This window comes from Staurois parvus, unplaced genomic scaffold, assembly GCF_062004578.1.
Source record: "Staurois parvus isolate SC_StPar_1 unplaced genomic scaffold, SC_StPar_1.0 ptg000338l, whole genome shotgun sequence".
NCBI lineage: Eukaryota > Metazoa > Chordata > Amphibia > Anura > Ranidae > Staurois > Staurois parvus.
In genome coordinates, this window is record NW_028318134.1 from 15,640 (window position 1) to 35,766 (window position 20,127).

A 20,127-nucleotide genomic window follows, 5' to 3' on the forward strand; every position below is an offset into this window, starting at 1 on the left:
TGACACCAATGATGGGACACTATTCCTACCAATGACACCAACAATGTGGTCCAATTACATCATTGATGGGGCACAATACCTCCCAATTACATCAATGATGGGGCACAATACCTCCCAATTACATCAATGATGGGGCACAATACCTCCCACTGACACCAATGATGGCACACTATTCCTACCAATGACACCAACAATGTGGTCCAATTACATCAATGATGTGGCACAATACATCCCAATTACACCAATGATGGGTCACAATACCTCCCACTGACACCAATGATGGCACACTATTCCTACCAATGACACCAACAATGTGGTCCAATTACATCAATGATGGGGCACAATACCTCCCAATGACACCAATGATGGGGCACAATATCTCCCAATGATGGGGCACAATACCTCCCAATTACACCAATGATGGGTCACAATACCTCCCAATTACACCAAGGATGGGGCATTGTTTACTCCAACAGATGCTAGGACATGTTCTACTCCCAATGGTCATAGTGCAGCCCCTCGAAAGTCTTAAGGACAGTAAACTAGCAAAGATTTGTGCTGGGTTGGGGATTTCAGTGGGGGAGGGGTATTTTTACTGGAAGAGGAGAATTTTTATTGGAGGACTTTGGCTTGGAATTTATGCTTGGGGGTGAGTGTTCAGATTAGTGCTCACATTTTTTGGGGGGAGAGGGAGGGAATATTTGTTGACACATAATGCTCATACATTTTATGGAGGGGGATGCCATTTGGCCTCTTCGTCCTGGGCACTAGATGACCTTGTCCCGACACTGCCAGGCATGCATACCGATTACCAACACTTGAGCAAGAACATAGGACGACCAGCTAACCGGCAGTTCAGGGGGTCAGTAATGGAGTCCTAAGCCGTTCTCCAGTGGAAGATTTCCCTTCACCTTTCCCTCGGATTACTTTCCTCCTACATTTGGCACTTCCATCCTGGAACAGAACCAGAATAAACACACGAAGTGATTTCATGCAGCAGAGCCGGTTAGAACGAGGAAATTACTTTTTGTTTTTGCATATTTTTGCTGGCTTTGCAGAGTAAACAGCAGCAGAAAATCTGCAATTTGTCAGCACGCAGATCATCAACCAGCTGTGGAAAATGAATGCTTTGGGTATTTTACCTTTAGTGTTGGGTATTCCATTGAAACTGTAACTCCAGCCGAAACCTTTTTCTTTCTCATTTTAAATGGAGTGCGGAGGAATTGGAAGCTCTGGTAGGTATTTATCGCTGGGGAAGTCTTGTAATGGAAACACTTCTTCCGGTGACAACAGTCAGAGGTGGAGTTTTCTTTGGCGCTTGCCTTCCATTTTGGGGAGACTTGAGATTTGAACCTATCTTGGGGGCTGTGGTGAGCGCTGGTGCAGCAAGCAGACAGAAAGAGGTGTAGCACTACCCTCGTGGGGGCCGCTGTGGTTCTGGGTCCCCCTAAGCTCTGCACAGCCAGGCAACACGCATTTTCTGCACTTGCATCCACAGTCAGTGAACAGTCCGTGAGTTTGGGTTTTTGTTATTTTATTAGGGGATGTAACTTGGATGGGGTCATCGGGATTACGGGATGCCCAGCTTGGCTGGATCAATGCTTGGGGACAGCTTCCTTCCTATGTACAGATACAGATCCTGGACTCTTCTTCAGTCTGTGTGGATCAGTAGCAACCAGGGGCAGACTGACAACCCATGGGGCCCCCAGGCAATAGGGGATCATGGGGCCCCGTGTCCTTGCCTAAACTCAGAAAAGCCTATGAAAAAGGTACCAGGGGCATCTCATGGGGCCCCCTACTGACCCTGGGCCCTCAGGTAGTGCCCAAGTTTCCAAATGGTCAGTCCGCCCCTGGTAGCAACAACCCTGCGTGGGCGAGGAACGTGCAGACCCCTCTTTAAAAGTCAAGCTGACTTGCAGTTTCATGGAGGGGTGACACCACGTGTTACTGCACCGCGTGACACCAACCCTAGGGATGTCTCTGCTCAGCCTCCAACTAAAAATAATAATCTAGCTCCCCCTAGCTACCTAGGAAGGTGCTACACTACGATTTATACAGCTCTGCCCAGGGGCGAACTGACCATTTGGAAACTCGGGCACTGCCCGAGGGCCCGGGGTCAGTGGGGGCCCCATGAGATGCCCCTGATACCTTTTTCATAGGCTTTTTTGAGTTTGGGCAAGGACACAGGGGCCCCATGATCCCCTATTGCCCGGGGGCCCCATAAATTGTCAGTCCGCCCCTGGCTCTGCCATACAGCAAAATCCTGCCTGAAAGAGGAGTTGACCTGATCCTTTCACACGGCAGTTTCACTTTGATTTGCAGGTCTTCTCCCCACATCCCAGGACCTACAGTCATCCTCAGACAAAGAGGGACAAATATAAACCTTTCATAAGTAAGCCAAACAAATGATCATTCAACATTGTTTTTACAGGGCCTATAATGACTGGTTCTCTTTAACATTCCAAAGCCCTTCATGGCTTGTCATTATGTATCATGGCTTTTGGTAACATCACCACTAAATATTAGGTGTACAATTATACAAAGCTCCCGATTGTCTCCAGTTTTGGGGGACAGTCTACTCCTTTGGCTCGAATCCTTCTTTTCCCCCCAAACTGTCCCTCATATTTATTTTGTACTCACTGGCCATAATGGCCCCCATTTCCTCTGAGCTGTACAAGAGACATAGCCATCGGTTACACATTATTCTTCATTGATGAAGCTACCATAGAAGAAATCTGAATTTGGTTACAATGACTGTCATTGGTGATGTTTTTAGAATTTCCCAATATATTGATTATTGATTTGTTGCTTTGCCATTTTTCTTGTTTTGTATATATTATAAACTTTTAATAGAACGCTACGGGTGTGATCATATACATCTTAATATACTGTACATCCATGAGCGGCACAGCAGCAAAGACAGTGACTGGACATCTTGGCAGGTTGCTCTGGGGGGGGGGCTTTGAACCCCCCTGACCCCCCCCCCTTATCTACGTCCCTGACATCCATTGACCATCAGCTTCTTCAGTTTTCTCAAACAAAGGCCAAACAATAACAAATAACATTTTTGGTGTCCACATTTTTCTCTCCTGGACATCTTTGAAAGTCTGGAAATATAAGCGCCAACAGGGTCACGGTGCAGATTTTGTCGCATCCTTGTGTCACTGATTGGTGTCACAGTCTGCCTGTATTCAGGAGGTACCCGAACTGTCGATTCTAGAAGCGGAAGGTCAGTTCTGTTCCGGAAATCTCCCTCCGGTAATACTCATCCAGCCTCTCACTCTGGGCCACTGTGAAATGGTTCTTCCAATCACCACAGATTCCTAGAGAGGGAAATCAGGGACACGGAAAGCTGGTGTCACAGAAAGATTCTAGATATGATTTTTAGATTTTGGATACAAATAGTTTGGAATTTAAAGAGTAACTTCACTTTTGCTGAGAAAAAAACATTCTTATTTGTGTGAAAAAAAGGACATAAATTTCATTTGGGTGCAGCGTTGCATGACTGCGCAATTGTCAGTTAAAGTAATGCAACACCGTGTTGCAAAACGTGGCCTGGTCAGGAAGGGGGGGCATCCTCTGGAGGGCAAGGGGGTAATTTATATTAATTATGCAAGAGACACAGAGAAGCGGCTCCATTTGCATTGGCTTTACTGACATGACCCCATTGGGCACCAACTGCCTACAAGTACGCCCTCCCTTGTGAAGTGACAATCAGGGTACACTGCTTTCACCGATTGTATTACCCCCCTGGACTATTGCAGCAGCATGGAGGTTGTAGTGGGGCCTCCTTGACATCCGCCTAGTTTGCTTTGAGGACATTCCGGCACTGCTCCTTCGCATTGTGAACAGGTGGAATGCTGTTCTTCCTTCTCAGTTCTTCTCATTTAATATTTTCTCGCTGTATTTCCCCATAGGGACTTTTTCCTGACATAGTTACTGTAACAGAAATAAACTGGTAGAGGTACCAGCCCTTTCCTACATTACCAGAATCCATATTTAATGCTGATATGTCTCTGGTGGGGATTTCCCAATTTTTTTTGGTCCTGTAATTCGTGTAGAGAAAAACCTTCAGCCAGAAAATCCAAGGCAAGCCAGTTGTAGTCTGACAAAGGGGCCCGCCCCAAAACATGTAGTCACCAGACTGTACCGGCTGCATCCAGTTGCTGTTGATGCTTCCCATGCCCATCACGGACCACCAGTTTTGACCTAGTTTTCATCACCAACCTCAGAGCATCCTCAGTGTTGCACGGGGTGGCAATCCATGGTCATTGGTGCCCATACTATGGCACCTTCCTTGGGAACATTTTGCCCTCACCTTGCATCATTCCCAGTCACTTCTGATGCTGATGTCACTTCTGGCCATGGCCAGCCGATCACCGGAGTCCCCGGTGGCTGGTATCACCACTGATCCTTGTTCCAGTTCCTTGGTAAGATTCCCTTGGTTTTTTCCATCTTTCCTTTGTTTTTTTCCATCACACCAGGCATTGGCACCTTCCACCCTGTCCATTGGTGCCCTTACTATGGCACTTTCCTTGGAAACATTCCCAGTCACTTCTGATGCTGATGTCACATCTGGCCATGGCCGGCCGATCACTGGAGTCCCTGGTGTCACCATTGACCCTTGTTCCAGTTCATTGGTAACATTCCCTTGATTTTTTTCATCACACCAAGCATTGGCACCTTCCACCCTGTCCATTGGTGCCCTTACTATGGCACTTTTCTTGGGAACATTTCCGCCCTCACCTTGCATCATTCCCAGTCACTTCTGATGCTGATGTCACTTCTGGCCATGGCCGGCCGATCACTGGAGTCCCTGGTGTCACCACTGACCCTTGTTCCAGCTCATTGGTAAGATTCCCTTGATTTTTTCCATCACACCAAGCATTGGCTCCTTCCACCCTGTCCATTGGTGCCCTTACTATGGCACTTTTCTTGGGAACATTTCCGCCCTCACCTTGCATCATTCCCAGTCACTTCTGATGCTGATGTCACTTCTGGCCATGGCCGGCCGATCACTGGAGTCCCTGGTGTCACCACTGATCCTTGTTCCAGTACATTGGTAAGATTCCCTTGATTTTTTCCATCACACCAAGCATTGGCTCCTTCCACCCTGTCCATTGGTGCCCTTACTATGGCACTTTCCTTGGGAACATTCCCAGTCACTTCTGATGCTGATGTCACTTCTGGCCATGGCCGGCTGATCACCGGAGTCCCCGGTGGCTGGTATCACCACTGACCCTTGTTCCAGTTCCTTGGTAAGATTCCCTTGTTTTTTTCCATCTTTCCTTTGTTTTTTTCCATCACACCAGGCATTGGCACCTTCCACCCTGTCCATTGGTGCCCTTACAATGGCACCTTTCTTGGGAACATTTCCGCCCTCACCTTGCATCATTCCCAGTCACTTCTGATGCTGATGTCACTTATGGCCATGGCCGGCCGATCACTGGAGTCCCTGGTGTCACCACTGACCCTTGTTCCAGCTCATTGGTAAGATTCCCTTGATTTTTTCCATCACACCAAGCATTGGCTCCTTCCACCCTGTCCATTGGTGCCCTTACTATGGCACTTTTCTTGGGAACATTTCCGCCCTCACCTTGCATCATTCCCAGTCACTTCTGATGCTGATATCACTTCTGGCCATGGCCGGCCAATCACTGGAGTCCGTGGTGTCACCACTGACCCTTGTTCCAGTTCATTGGTAAGATTCCCTTGGTTTTTTCCATCACACCAGGCATTGGCTCCTTCCACCCTGTCCATTGGTGCCCTTACTATGGCACTTTCCTTGGGAACATTTCCGCCCTCACCTTGCATCATTCCCAGTCACTTCTGATGCTGATGTCACTTCTGGCCATGGCCGACCGATCACTGGAGTCCCTGGTATCACCACTGACCCTTGTTCCAGTTCCTTGGTAAGATTCCCTTGATTTTTTCCATCACACCAAGCATTGGCTCCTTCCACCCTGTCCATTGGTGCCCTTACTAAGGCACTTTTCTTGGGAACATTTCCGCCCTCACCTTGCATCATTCCCAGTCACTTCTGATGCTGATGTCACTTCTGGCCATGGCCGGCCGATCACTGGAGTCCCTGGTGTCACCACTGACCCTTGTTCCAGTTCATTGGTAAGATTCCCTTGATTTTTTCCATCACACCAAGCATTGGCACCTTCCACCCTGTCCACTGGTGCCCTTACTACGGCACTTTTCTTGGGAACATTTCTGCCCTCACCTTGCATCATTCCCAGACACTTCTGATGCTGATGTCACTTCTGGCCATGGCCGGCCGATCACTGGAGTCCCTGGTGTCACCACTGACCCTTGTTCCAGTTCATTGGTAAGATTCCCTTGATTTTTTCCATCACACCAAGCATTGGCACCTTCCACCCTGTCCATTGGTGCCCCTACTACGGCACTTTCCTTGGGAACATTTCCGCCCTCACCTTGCATCATTCCCAGTCACTTCTGATGCTGATGTCACTTCTGGCCATGGCCAGCTGATCACTGGAGTCCCTGGTGTCACCACTGACCCTTGTTTCAGTTCATTGGTAAGAGTCCCTTGGTTTTTTCCATCACACCAGGCATTGGCACCTTCCACCCTGTCCATTGGTGCCCTTACTATGGCACTTTCCTTGAGAACATTTCCGCCCTCACCTTGCATCATTCCCAGTCACTTCTGATGCTGATGTCACTTCTGGCCATGGCCGACCGATCACTGGAGTCCCTGGTATCACCACTGACCCTTGTTCCAGTTCCTTGGTAAGATTCCCTTGGTTTTTTCCGTCACACCAGGCATTGGCACCTTTCACCCTGTCTATTGGTGCCCTTACTATGGCACTTTCTTTGGGAACATTCCCAGTCACTTCTGATGCTGATGTCACTTCTGGCCATGGCCGGCCGATCACCAGAGTCCCCGGTGGCTGGTATCACCACTGACCCTTGTTCCAGTTCCTTGGTAAGATTCCCTTGTTTTTTTCCATCTTTCCTTTGTTTTTTTCCACACCAGGCATTGGCACCTTCCACCCTGTCCATTGGTGCCCTTACTAGGGCACTTTTCTTGGGAACATTTCCGCCCTCACCTTGCATCATTCCCAGTCACTTCTGATGCTGATGTCACTTCTGGCCATGGCCGACCGATCACTGGAGTCCCTGGTATCACCACTGACCCTTGTTCCAGTTCCTTGGTAAGATTCCCTTGGTTTTTTCCGTCACACCAGGCATTGGCACCTTTCACCCTGTCCATTGGTGCCCTTACTATGGCACTTTTTTTGGGAACATTTCCGCCCTCACCTTGCATCATTCCCAGTCACTTCTGATGCTGATGTCACTTCTGGCCATGGTCGGCCGATCACTGGAGTCCTTGGTGTCACCACTGACCCTTGGCATTTGCCATTGAACCCCAGAATTGGCAGGTCCACTACTGGCGCCCTGAGCTTCTCACAGATGAGAGCAGGTTCACCCTGAGCACATGTGACAGGCGTGAAAGGGTCTGGAGAAGCCATGGAGAACGTTCTGCTGCCTGTAACATGGTTCAGCATGACCGTCTTGGTGGTGGGTCAGTGATGGTCTGGGGAGGAATATCCATGGAGGGACACAGACCTCTACAGGCTAGACAATGGCACCCTGACTGCCATTAGGTATCGGGATGAAATCCTTGGACCCATTGTCAGACCCTACGCTGGTGCAGTGGGTCCTGGGTTCCTCCTGGTGCACGACAATGCCCGGCCTCATGTGGGGAGAGTGTGCAGACAGTTCCTGGAGGATGAAGGAATTGATACCATTGAATGGCTCCCACGCTCACCTGACCTAAATCCAATAGAACACCTCTGGGATGTCATGTTTCGGTCCATCCGACGCCGCCAGGTTGCATCTCAGACTGTCCAGGAGCTCATACAAGCACGTGGGGGCCATACAAACTACTGAGGACCATTCTGAGTTGCTGCAATGACATTTCAGCAAAATGGACTCAGTTGCTGCATCATTTCTTCACTTTGATTTTGGGGGTGTCTTTGAATTCATTCCTCTGGAAATTAATTTCATTTCCATCAAACGATGGGGCGTCCTTACATTCCGAACACATTAACCCGTCCATATCAGTATAGAGATCCAGCAGGAGATTTCTCCTCATTGAAATCTGATGTGTTTTCAAAGTGTTCCTTTAATTTTTTTTTGAGCAGTGTATATATGTATGAAAAAAAAATTATATATATATATTTGTATATACAGTGTATTGAATATATATATATATATATATATATATATAAAATAATATATATATATACAGTATACTATATATAGTATGTAGTATATACAGTATGTATGCAGTAGTTCCTCTTTCAGCAGACAGGTGGTGGTATTGTACCTTTCCTCATGAACGGGGAGATGGAATGGTCCATGATGGTGGAGGAGATGGCTGTGTAGTTAGTGAGGGGATTCTTTTTCATTGCCTTGAAAGATGTATGTTGACAAATCCTGTCCACAACCTCTTCGGAGAAGTCTTTCCCCAAAAACCTGACAACTCTTTGGATCTCACGACTTGGATCCTAGTGAAAAGAAGAAGTGTTAAATGAACTGTAAACCTGAACTGGATGACTGATTACTAAAGCATTGGGTATCAAACATTTTTTAAAAAAAATAAAACACTGTGTTTTACTGACTACTTTGTCATCCTTTCCCATTTGAGTTTTGCCGATCTCCTTCAGCCTCTTCCAGCCACTTCCCGTCGGAATGCATTTTTCCAGCACCAGCTGCACCTCTGGAATGGCTTATTAATAATGACAGCATAGGAGATGTTGGAAGAGCTACTTTATAGATGCCAACTGTCCCAGATCTTGGACCTCAGCCCCGATGATGCTGTGTCCCGGGTGATGTCCTAGTGTCACCCGTTCTGCATGCACAGTAACTCATAAAGGCATTCATTTTGGTGATCGGGGGTCATGAATGGGTGGTCCCTGCAAAATTAGAGGCGTGGATAGGACTGAGCACTTTAGTAATTTGGCAGGAGTTGGGTGCGACCCTGTTGGGACCCGGGTGGGGCTACCCTGTGTTGGGTTGGGTGGGGCTACCCTGGGTTGGGTTGGGTGAGGCTACATGGGGTTGGGTTGGGTTGGGTGGTGCTGCCTGAGGTTGGGTGTGGCTACCCTGGGTTGGGTTGGGCTGCCAGAGGTTGGGTGGGGCTACCCTGGGTTGGGTGGGGCTACCCTGGGTTGGGTTGGGTGGCGCTGCCAGAGGTTGGGTGGGGCTACCCTAGGTTGGGTTGGGTTGGGCTGCCCTGGGTTGGGTGGTGCTGCCCAGGGTTGGGTGGGCCTGGGGCAGACGGTTGGCAGAGTTACTATAACTATGTTCCAGGAACCAAGGACTGAAATGTTGGTGAGTATACTAGGTGTAGTCTCCATCATTGTGACAGGGTGACAGTGCAGGAGCACAATTTAACTATTTAAAGACCACCCACAGTATATTTACTGTGGGTGGGTGGCCCCTCTTTGCTTTTTCACATACATGTACGTGATCCAGCATTTCTGGGTAGCGGACACTCTCCCCGCCTGGTCTGTGCTATCATTCGGTACAGCAGCAGTCAGTTAGCAGGTCCCAGCCAATGGTTTATGGTTGGGACCTGTTGATCGGCTTAACGAATCACAGTACAGGGCCCTGTGTCTACTAACAACACAGGGCTCTGCACAGACAGCAGGTTAATGAAAGCTGCAGATTTAAAAAAGATTGAGAATGAATTCTGAAATATGAACTTGTTCCTATGACCTATATTACTTTGCACTCAAATGTTTCTCCCTCAGCTGGAAGGGAAGACTTACTTCTAACATGTCCTCGTAGAATACGTACAGAATGTTCTTCTGCTCCTTCAGGTTCCACCAGTCCCTTACATGAGCTCCCCAGGGGCCGAAACCGACTACAACAGACAAGATGTTCCTTAGTGGATGGTCAATAAAATCGGCGACTGATAAAGCCTTGTGGTTGCCCCTCACCGTTTCCTTGGATGAACCTCTCTAGGTACTCCTCCCAGGATCCCGGGTCTGGATGCAGCTGGTTCATCTTATCGAAATGAAAGTAGGACACGACCACGTCTTTAGGGTTCCTCGCTACGTAGATTATCTAATGATAACAGAAAAGGTCGGTCAAAACTTCCAGCCAAAGAGAACGAAAGGACAGTGAAGTTCAAGTAAAGATTAGGTATAGCCAAAAACGATTATGTAGGAAAGGGATGGAGTCCGAAACGCGTTGGAGGTTCTATGTGAACATATTACAAATCGTTAAAGTGACTTGGACTCTTTCACTATTTGGTTCGATGCCCTTGTTGTATTCTGATGCTTTAATCCTATTCTGGGTACCCACCAATGGGAACCTTGTATGTGGCCACCTTTGCAGAACCAGTGAGCTTGAAGAATGAGGTTTCCTTCCTTTAATCGAATAGATACCTCTTGAATAGGTCAATTTAGGCATAAAAACCCCTTTTGCTTTTTTTTTCTAAGTGTCTCACTTGGGAGATTTTTCTTTATGTCCTGTCCCAGAATTGCAACAGAAAGTGAGGAAACTCTTACAAAAAAAGCCCTCTTAGACCCTTGTCAAATACTGATTATGTAGGAAAGGGATGGCTTCCGAAACGCGTTGGAGGTTCTATGTGATTGTATTACGAATCATTAAAGTGACTTGGACTCTTTCACCATTTGGTTCGATGCCCTTGTTGTATTTTCATGCTAAATCCTATTCTGGGTACCGACCAACGGGAACCTTGTTGTATGTGGGCCACCTTGGCAGAACCAGAGAGCTTGAAGAATGAGGTTTCCTTCCTTTGAATGAATAGATACCTCTTGAATATGTAAATTTAGGCATAAAAACCCCTCTTGCTTTTTTTTTTCCTATCTGTGTCTTAAATGGGAGATTTATCTTTATGTTCTGTCCCAGAATTGCAACAGAAAGTGAGGAAACTCTTAAAAAAGCCCCCTTAGACCCTTGTCATTGTCCCCCTTGAAAGAGTTTCTTTTTTTACTGGTGACAATAGTCATATTTTGGATTTTCCATCACTTCCTGTCTTGGTGACACCAGGACAGACAGGGTGAAACTCCCCATTGGGGACACAGCAATAAAAAACCTCCATCATTTCTGAACCACACCAAAGATCTTGGTTACGGAACCGGCATGGGAACTGTGCAAAATACGACAGCTCTGACACCTATATACGATATGCTAGCTGCACGATTTTAAGTGGGGTGATTTAAATGACAGGAGTTGGTATATTATGGAAATATCCAACGTCTGTACAAAGATAATCCATGACTTTCTTTTATCTGCGTATTTTATATAGGATTGGTTATCATAATTTTTGAAGAAAGTCATATTCCCGGTCCGACTGGAGTATGGTGTCAATGTGGGACAGGCAGCTCTCCATCATAGACCCCCCCCTGACACATTTCACCTTAAATACTAGGCTATGACTAAGCCCCGTAGGTGGCTGCATTCACTATATCCGCTCTCCCCGGACCCCGCATTCACTATATCCGCTCTCCCCGGACCCCGCATTCACTATATCCGCTCTCCCCGGACCCCGCATTCACTATATCCGCTCTCCCCGGACCCTGCATTCACTATATCCGCTCTCCCCGGACCCCGCATTCACTATATCCGCTCTCCCCGGACCCCGCATTCACTATATCCGCTCTCCCCGGACCCCGCATTCACTATATCTGGTCTCCCCGGACCCCGCATTCACTATATCCGCTCTCCCTGGACCCCGCATTCACTATATCCGCTCTCCCCGGACCCCGCATTCACTATATCTGGTCTCCCCGGACCCCGCATTCACTATATCTGCTCTCCCCGGACCCTGCATTCACTATATCTGGTCTCCCCGGACCCCGCATTCACTATATCCGCTCTCCCCGGACCCCGCATTCACTATATCCGCTCTCCCCGGACCCCGCATTCACTATATCCGCTCTCCCCGGACCCCGCATTCACTATATCCGCTCTCCCCGGACCCCGCATTCACTATATCCGCTCTCCCCGGACCCTGCATTCACTATATCCGCTCTCCCCGGACCCCGCATTCACTATATCCGCTCTCCCCGGACCCCGCATTCACTATATCCGCTCTCCCCGGACCCCGCATTCACTATATCTGGTCTCCCCGGACCCCGCATTCACTATATCCGCTCTCCCTGGACCCCGCATTCACTATATCCGCTCTCCCCGGACCCCGCATTCACTATATCTGGTCTCCCCGGACCCCGCATTCACTATATCTGCTCTCCCCGGACCCTGCATTCACTATATCTGGTCTCCCCGGACCCCGCATTCACTATATCTGGTCTCCCCGGACCCCGCATTCACTATATCTGCTCTCCCCGGACCCCGCATTCACTATATCTGGTCTCCTCGGACCCCGCATTCACTATATCCGCTCTCCCCGGACCCCGCATTCACTATATCTGGTCTCACACAGTACACAGAACATGGAAATGTATTTATTTTAGTAAATATAACTGCTAAATACCTTTTCTCATCAGCAGTATAGAGCAGTCTAGTGACTTCTTTTAGTGTCCAGCAGAGCACTGGTTAATCTTGTAGGAGGAGTTTTCATTCTCCTCTGACTGTCCTATGAGGCTACATAACCCCTGACCCTCTGTCTGGATAGTGCTGATTGGCCCTGTGATGATCACATGCACCCCCCTTAGGATCAGAGAAGACAGGATCAAACAGCCTTTTTACACAATGCAGAGGATTAATCCCTTAAACTCAGTTCCACACTGAGTATTACTGCATCTACAGACTGATGTTACTGCTGTGGGTTTAGTTACATTTTAAAGAGAAATCTGGTCTCAAACTATCTAATCTTAAACATGCTCCCCCCACCACTAGTTGAAGCTCGTAGGAGGAGTTTTCATTCTCCCCTGATTGTCCTATGAGGCTGCAGGACCCTTGACCCTCTGTCTGGTCAGTACTGATTGGCCCTGTGCTGATCACACACTCTTCCAAGAAAAAAAAACAAACTCTCTAGCAATACACACCAAACTGAGCATGTGCACCTTGCCCCCAAGGCTCTCTCCTATCAGCAGATGGATCGGGGACAGTAGAAGAAGGGAAGGAACAGAGAAGACAGGATCACACAGCCTTTTTACACAATGATAAGGAAAAATCTGTAAAATATTTGCAGCCTGGGGGAGGGGGGGGAGGGGTGGTCATTTATATTGGACAGCCGTTGGGAACGTTTTGAATATTAGGCATTGGTAATTCCTTCAAAATCTAAATATTCTGGAACTGGAAACTGACTAGAAAAGCCCAATTCACGGGATTCAGGATTAAGGTGACTGTAAACCCTTCCATATACCCAATAAAGTGACCGGCCTCAGGAATGAAACAAATCCTCCTACACAAGCTGTACTCATTTATGGGCAGCCGCCTGCCTCCTACATCCATTCAAAGTGCTGAATTTATAAAGCTCCTCTGAGAGTTCAGAAAAAAAGTGGGTGGGGAGCTAAAACTACACACTTCAGAGAACAGTGAGGAGAGCACTGAGAGCTGATTGGAGGAAAGGGACACCCCCCCCCCCTTCCACACAGCTCACAAGAACAGAGTCGAGGCTGTCAAAAAAAAAAAAAACTCTAGCAATACACACCAAACTGAGCATGTGCAGCTTGCCCCCAAAGCTCTGTCCTATCAGCAGATGGATCGGGGACAGTAGAAGAAGGGAAGGATCAGAGAAGACAGGATCAAACAGGTCCCTCCCCTGCCACCATTTTTCTCTTGGTGTCCGAAAAACTTGTCAGAAGTGGTTCATGCTGATACCAGAGGAAGGAGGCAGCGGACTGAAATGACACTCAGTGCTCTGGACTGAGACAAGTACACACTATAGAGAGATAGGCTTTGTTCATATTTCATGTCTGAGGTTTACAACCATTTCAGGGCTTTGCTATTCAGTTTCCAGTTCTGGAACATTTAGACCAAATATGTGAAATATTCCCCTGGATGTTCCCTAGAAATGATTACCCCGAGACTAGAAATAGTTGACCGATCGTTACTTAACTTTTTTTTGGCAGGCCTTGCCGGCATGTTTACACTTTTCCTGCAGCGCAACAAAGCTTTTCATTTATTTGTATTTTTTTTTTGGTTTCTTGGTATAAACAGTAAAAACCTGACAAGGGGCCTAACCCACCCCTATGCAGGCCATATATGGGTCGAATTCTGAACGTTTTTTTGTCCAAAAATCGGAAACGTCGTTCGTTCGGTAATCATATTTGTTTCCGATTTAGTTTCGAATTTGATTCGAATTTGGATCATTTGTTATTTCAGACAAGATTTTGTTTTTATTATTTCAGATTCGTTTAAGTTCATTACAACTGTAATTAGGGAATTCGGATACATCCGAATCTCCAAATAATAAAAATGTCCGAATTGTGATTGGGAAGGAAAGATACGAGACACCTCCGACCCAGCCCACCATAGCCTTACCCGAACGTTCTCATCCAACAATGATTGTGGGAAGAGCGGTAAAGGTAGGTGAGTCTTGATCACTCTCGGGGAGGCCACCGATTCCAATATTTCACTCCCTGGAAAAAGACAGAAGAGTTCAAGAGGCCCTGATGAGGGGAGTTTCGATCTTGTGAAACGCGTCGGATGTGGATTACATGTCCTAAAAAGAAAATTCTTACTGAACCGAATCGAGCTCGGAGGAGTTCTCATCCTTCTAATGCTCTTCAGCTGAACTTCTCAAGTTTATGGAGGACGACGGCCTGGGAAATACTTCCAAAACCTTCCGCGCCCCAAGAGTTCAAATAGAAAAAGTTTATATTGACCAGGGCTTTACTTTCAGTGGGAGCGCGGGGTAGGGGGGGGGGGGGCGCAGTTCCGGCACCTCCAGCACTGAATGTAAGTAATGGCAAAGGCTGCTGGGGTGTGCTGGAAGGTCTTCTGATGCTGGCTGCTCTGTGATCCATTGTAACAATAGGGGATCTATTTTTGCATGGTGATCTATTGTTACCGGAGGGGATCTATTTTTTGTGTGGTGATCTATTGTTAGGGGCGGGGACCTATTTTTGCGTGGTGATCTATTGTAACAATAGGGGGTCTATTTTTGCGTGGTGATCTATTGTTATGGGAGGGGATCTATTTTTGCGTGGTGATCTATTGTTATGGGAGGGGATCTATTTTTGCGTGGTGATCTATTGTTACCGGAGGGGACCTATTTTTGCGTGGTGATCTTTTGTTGCGGTAAGGGACCTATTTTTGTGTGGTGATCTATTGTTATGGGAGGGGATCTATTTTTGCGTGGTGATCTATTGTTATGGGAGGGGACCTATTTTTGTGTGGTGATCTATTGTTACCGGAGGGGACCTATGTTTGCGTGGTGATCTATTGTTAAGGGAGGGGACCTATTTTGCGTGGTGATCTATTGTTATGGGAGGGGACCTATTTTTGCATGGTGATCTATTCTTACAGGAGGGGACCTATTTTTGTGTGGTGATCTATTGTTACGGGAAGGGACCTATTTTTGCGTGGTGATCTTTTGTTACGGGAAGGGACCTATTTTTGCGTGGTGATCTTTTGTTACCGGAGGGGACCTATTTTTGCATGGTGATCCATTGTTATGGGAGGGGACCTATTTTTGCGTGGTGATCCATTGTTATGGGAGGGGACCTATTTTTGCGTGGTGATCTATTGTTACTGGAGGAGACCTTATTTTTGCATGGTGATCTATTCTTACTGGAGGGCCCTATTTTTGCATGGTGATCTATTGTTAAGGGAGGGGACCTATTTTTGCGTGGTGATCTATTGTTAAGGGAGGGGACCTATTTTTTGTGTGGTAATCTATTTTTACCGGAGGGGACCTATTTTTGTGTGATGATCTATTGTTACGGGAGGAAACTTATTTTTGCGTGGTGATCTATTGTTACGGGAGGGGACCTATTTTTGCGTGGTGATCTATTGTTATGGGAGGGGACCTATTTTTGCGTGGTGATCTATTGTTATGGGAGGGGACCTATTTTTGCGTGGTGATCTATTGTTAAGGGAGGGGACCTATTTTGCGTGGTGATCTATGGTGGTCTATTGATGCTGGCTACTGGGAGATCTGTTGTTAATGCTGGGGGTCTAATGTTGCTGGGGTGGTATTTTGTTGTGGGGGTCCTTTGCTACTATGGAGATCTATTGCTGCTGGAGGGGATCTAATGCTGCTGGCTGCAGGGAATTTATTCGTATTTAACAAATTCCATACAAATTACTTAGCAGCACAAAGTGATACTTGGTTCTGTATTCTCTAGAAGGGGTGGTACTGGGAGATGAGCAGGGGCCAACTGACAACTCATGGGGCCCCCAGGCAATAGGGGATCATGGGGCCCCTGTGTCCTTGCCCAAACTCAAAAAAGCCTATGAAAAAGGTACCAGGGGCATCTCATGGGGCCCCCTACTGACCCCGGGCCCTCGGGCGGTGCCCTAGTTTCCAAATGGTCAGTCCGCCCCTGGAGATGAGTAGGGGGGGGGGGTAACCAAGGAAGAGGTCTCGGAGGTGGGTAGGGGGGCAGTTACAATGGGTGACTCAGAAAGGGGGGTTCCTGCACCTGTCCTCTGAGAAAATAGCTCTGATATTCACACAATGTAAGGGATCCCTAAATGTGTATTGAAATGTTGGAATGTCTCTGGGTGGGGCTGGGTGTCACAGTGTGGAAATGGGGGGTTCTTAGGAGGTTAGGAGATCTGGCAGGAGACTTGGTGGTCCTGTAGTGAATGAGGTTTCTGGAGGGATCTGGAGGCAACTGCAGGGATGAGGTCTCTCCAGGAGGCTGGTGGTTTTGCAGGGGCACTATTGGAGAATGGAGGGCCCTACAGGGGTTGGGGGACACTGTTGGAGGTTGGGGGCACTATGGGGGGCTGGAGGTTCTGTAGTAAGCTAGGAGGCACCCCAGGGTGCTTGGTGGCTCTGTGGGAGGTTGGAGGGCATTGAGGGCTCCCGGGGGTTCTGGGGGCCATACAGGAGGTTGGTGCACACTATGGGAGGCTGGGGGGAGGGGGAGCACTAGTCCACGTGAATGGCTGCTGTATGAAAACTAATTGCATGATAAGCCAACTCAAGCTGTCCTACTTACCTGGACTTAGACTGGGCAGATGTGCTACTTGTGGATGAGCTGACCTGCCCTGGTCACCTCCAAAGCTTGTGGGTAAATCCAGGGTTCAAGTGGTACAATGCTCATTATCTTTTCTGTATAGGTAAGCAAAAATAATCAGAACTTTCCAACAATAAAGCTTCAAACTTTTTCTAGGGATCAGATCTATATGGCCAGCTGAGCAGAGGATTTACAAACAGACGTGCTTAGTAGTGCAGACTTCTGCTTGCTCTGCGCTGCTTCCCCGAACTTCCAGTTTGGGAGCATGCATAAAACTTCCCTTGATCCCCCTCCTTGAGACTACATGTCCTATGTGTGCCATGCATGAGCTGTCTAGCTGTCTGTTGCTGTATGTCTCCCTAAGCCCGGGTATGGATCTGTCTCACACACGCATGGGTGGTTCCATAGGTTCCTGCAAGGCAATGTAGCCAATCAAGGAGATTAAACCAGCAGCAGGGATCTTTGGACTGACTCCAGGAAGAAGAAATGAACATAGTTTTTTTTTTCTTAAGCTCATTAGCGCCATCTAGTGCCAATAATGCAGTATTTTCCTGATTGAGATATTTCATGAAAACATACTACATTATTGCCACTAGACGGCGTGATCCTAGGAGATAAATCCTGTTAGGAAGATGGACTCAAGGATTGGTGTATGACTACGCATATCTGACGACACTTCACTACCTGGGGCGGACTGACCATTTGGAAACTCGGGCACTGCCCGAGGACCCGGGGTCAGTAGGGGGCCCCATGAGATGCCCCTAGTACCTTTTTCATAGGCTTTATTTAGTGTGGGTGAGGACACAGGGTCCCCATGATCCCCTATTGCCCGGGGGCCCCATGAGTTGTCAGTCCACCCCTGTTCACTACATAAGAAATATCATTTTTGGACACTGGATGATTTTTAGTGACTTTTTGGATTTATTTAGAAGATTCATTTGCAGATCACAATTTGGGTTTTTGCACGCATAATTTAATTTTTTTTTAATTAATATTTATGTGGCTCATTATCACCGTTTGCAAGGATTCATGGAGCCTGAGCAAATGGCTGACCTGGAAGCACAGCAAATGTGTTATACATAGACCCCTAAAATTAACTTTAGTGTATTTTTTTTGTAGAAAATATGCGTTTCAGAAACATTTCTGCAAATATTTGTGAAATAAACATTTGAAAAGAGAAAAACAAACATATTCAGTATATTTGGACTCCCCCGGTCCAGGAGCGGACAGACCATTTGGCAACTCGGGCACTGCCCAAGGGCCTGGAGTCAGTAGGGGGCCCCATGAGATGCCCCTGGTACCTTTTTCATAGGCTTTTTTGAGTTTGGGCAAGGACACAGGGGCCCCATGATCCCCTATTGCCCGGGGGCCCCATGAGTTGTCAGTCCACCCCTGCCCCGGTCTTTTGAGGGCAGCAAAGCGTGCATATCCCAATAATCTCATTATGTGGTCCTAATGACGTTGAGTCCAGGGGTGGATTGACAACTCATGGGGCCCCTGTCTCTTCGCCCACACTCAAACCACACCCAAGAAAGCCTATGAAAGGTACCCGGGGCACCTCATGGGGCCCCCTACTGACCCCGGGCCCTTGGGAAGTACCCGAGAGCCTAAATGGTCAGTCCATCCCTGATTGAGTCCATCCCTAAGCACAGGAGTATTTGGGTTTTCCACTTCTACATAAACATTTGAAACTAGGACTATTTTTTCTTCCAGAAAATAATGTTTTGTGGGTTTTAATTAATCTTCGGGCCCAAATTGTGCCTTTTAACATGTCGAAATGACAAAAAACGACTCCGGAAGTGAAAAGGCTAGAAGCGTCTATGAAGAACGATGATGTTACAAAAATAAAAAGGTGTATTGCGTTTGGTTTCTCAGCACTGTAGTATCAAATCTGTACCACAAAGTCCCAAATGACTGACCTGGTGGTACCTCCCCCGGGACACGGAACTCCAGCATCGGAACCTTTTGGAAAATGGCATCCCTTCGGCTCTTCTCGATGTCTCCATCATTGAGGACAAGATCCACAATCTCACTCATCCAGGTTGTACCTAGGAGAAGAAGCATCCCAATGGTGAACGAGGATGGGGTTGAGTACCTTCACCAGTGGCTATAGGTACCCAGTGGTGTATTTAGGTTTTGTGCTGCCCTAGGCAACACAAAAATCGTCTGCCCCCCCACGGATATCAACCAACACCACCCCCCTTCCCCCTCCTGACATTGAGGGCCTGACATTGACCAACAACACCCTCGCCCCCCAACCAGGAGAACTTTCCACTACCCTCCCCCAGCGATAGAGAAAAAGACACTAATCTTCACAGCTCCAGACATCGTCAGGAACGAAAGTCAGGATCTACATACACCATCAAGCAGCCCGCAGTCTCGCTCGGATCCCACCTGGTTCCCATGGCGCACATGTCCCTTCTTTCATCCCTTCTTCTGGGGGAAAGTGCTGCCCCCCTGAAAACTGCCACCCTAGACAAGTACCTTGTTTGCCTTGTGGTAAATACACCCCTGTAGGTACCTGATTTTGGGTAGGTGGCTATGACAATATCATCTTCTCTGGCCTGGAAATGATCAGTAATCTCTTCTAAATTTTGGGCAAAAGGACAGAACATGGGAACTCCTCGGACGTTCACCAAATCTTGTCTACGCCATTCTGATGTTGAGGTCATCTCGGCAGCCTGCGATGAATGAAGAACGTTGCTGAGATACTTTGTTGTCCTTCAAAGATCTGATGTTCTTATGTGACCTGTCTCTTCTGTCGTTTTCAACCACCCTAAAATGATTAGTCACCAACAAAATCATTTTCTGCCAAGTAGGACGTACTTTTCCCCTTCGTTATCTCTCACCTACCAGTGTTCAGCAGTCTCCTAGTCACTCCCTGCTTTACACAACACTTTCCCACACTCTTCTTAACTCTTTGTCTCTCCTCATGCCAGTCTGTTCTTCATAAAGAGCGTTCTGTTCCCTTGAGGCCGCCCACCCTAATCCTTCTGCCGTCTGAGGGGCTCTCGTGACTCCC

At 47.7% G+C, this 20,127-nt stretch overlaps 1 protein-coding gene across 2 annotated transcripts; it reads right to left on the bottom strand.

The window, feature by feature from the left end:
• Positions 1-2,816: 2,816 nt before the first annotated feature.
• On the bottom strand, positions 2,817-20,004 carry LOC149457001 (sulfotransferase 1B1-like). Of its 2 annotated transcripts, XM_089684154.1 has the most exons (7): positions 19,623-20,004; positions 19,025-19,149; positions 14,458-14,555; positions 9,978-10,104; positions 9,807-9,901; positions 8,360-8,540; positions 2,817-3,323 (listed from the first exon to the last, which is right to left on the bottom strand). In XM_089684154.1, exons 1-7 carry the CDS (start codon positions 19,775-19,777, stop codon positions 3,217-3,219), a joined length of 888 nt encoding a protein of 295 aa, XP_089540280.1. In that variant the 5' UTR covers positions 19,778-20,004; the 3' UTR covers positions 2,817-3,216. The 2 variants fall into 2 exon arrangements, with proteins under 2 accessions (XP_089540280.1, XP_089540281.1); XM_089684155.1 differs by lacking the exons at positions 19,025-19,149; positions 19,623-20,004 and adding an exon at positions 15,643-16,302 and having other exon boundaries at positions 14,458-15,604.
• Between the last annotated feature and the right edge of the window lie 123 nt (positions 20,005-20,127).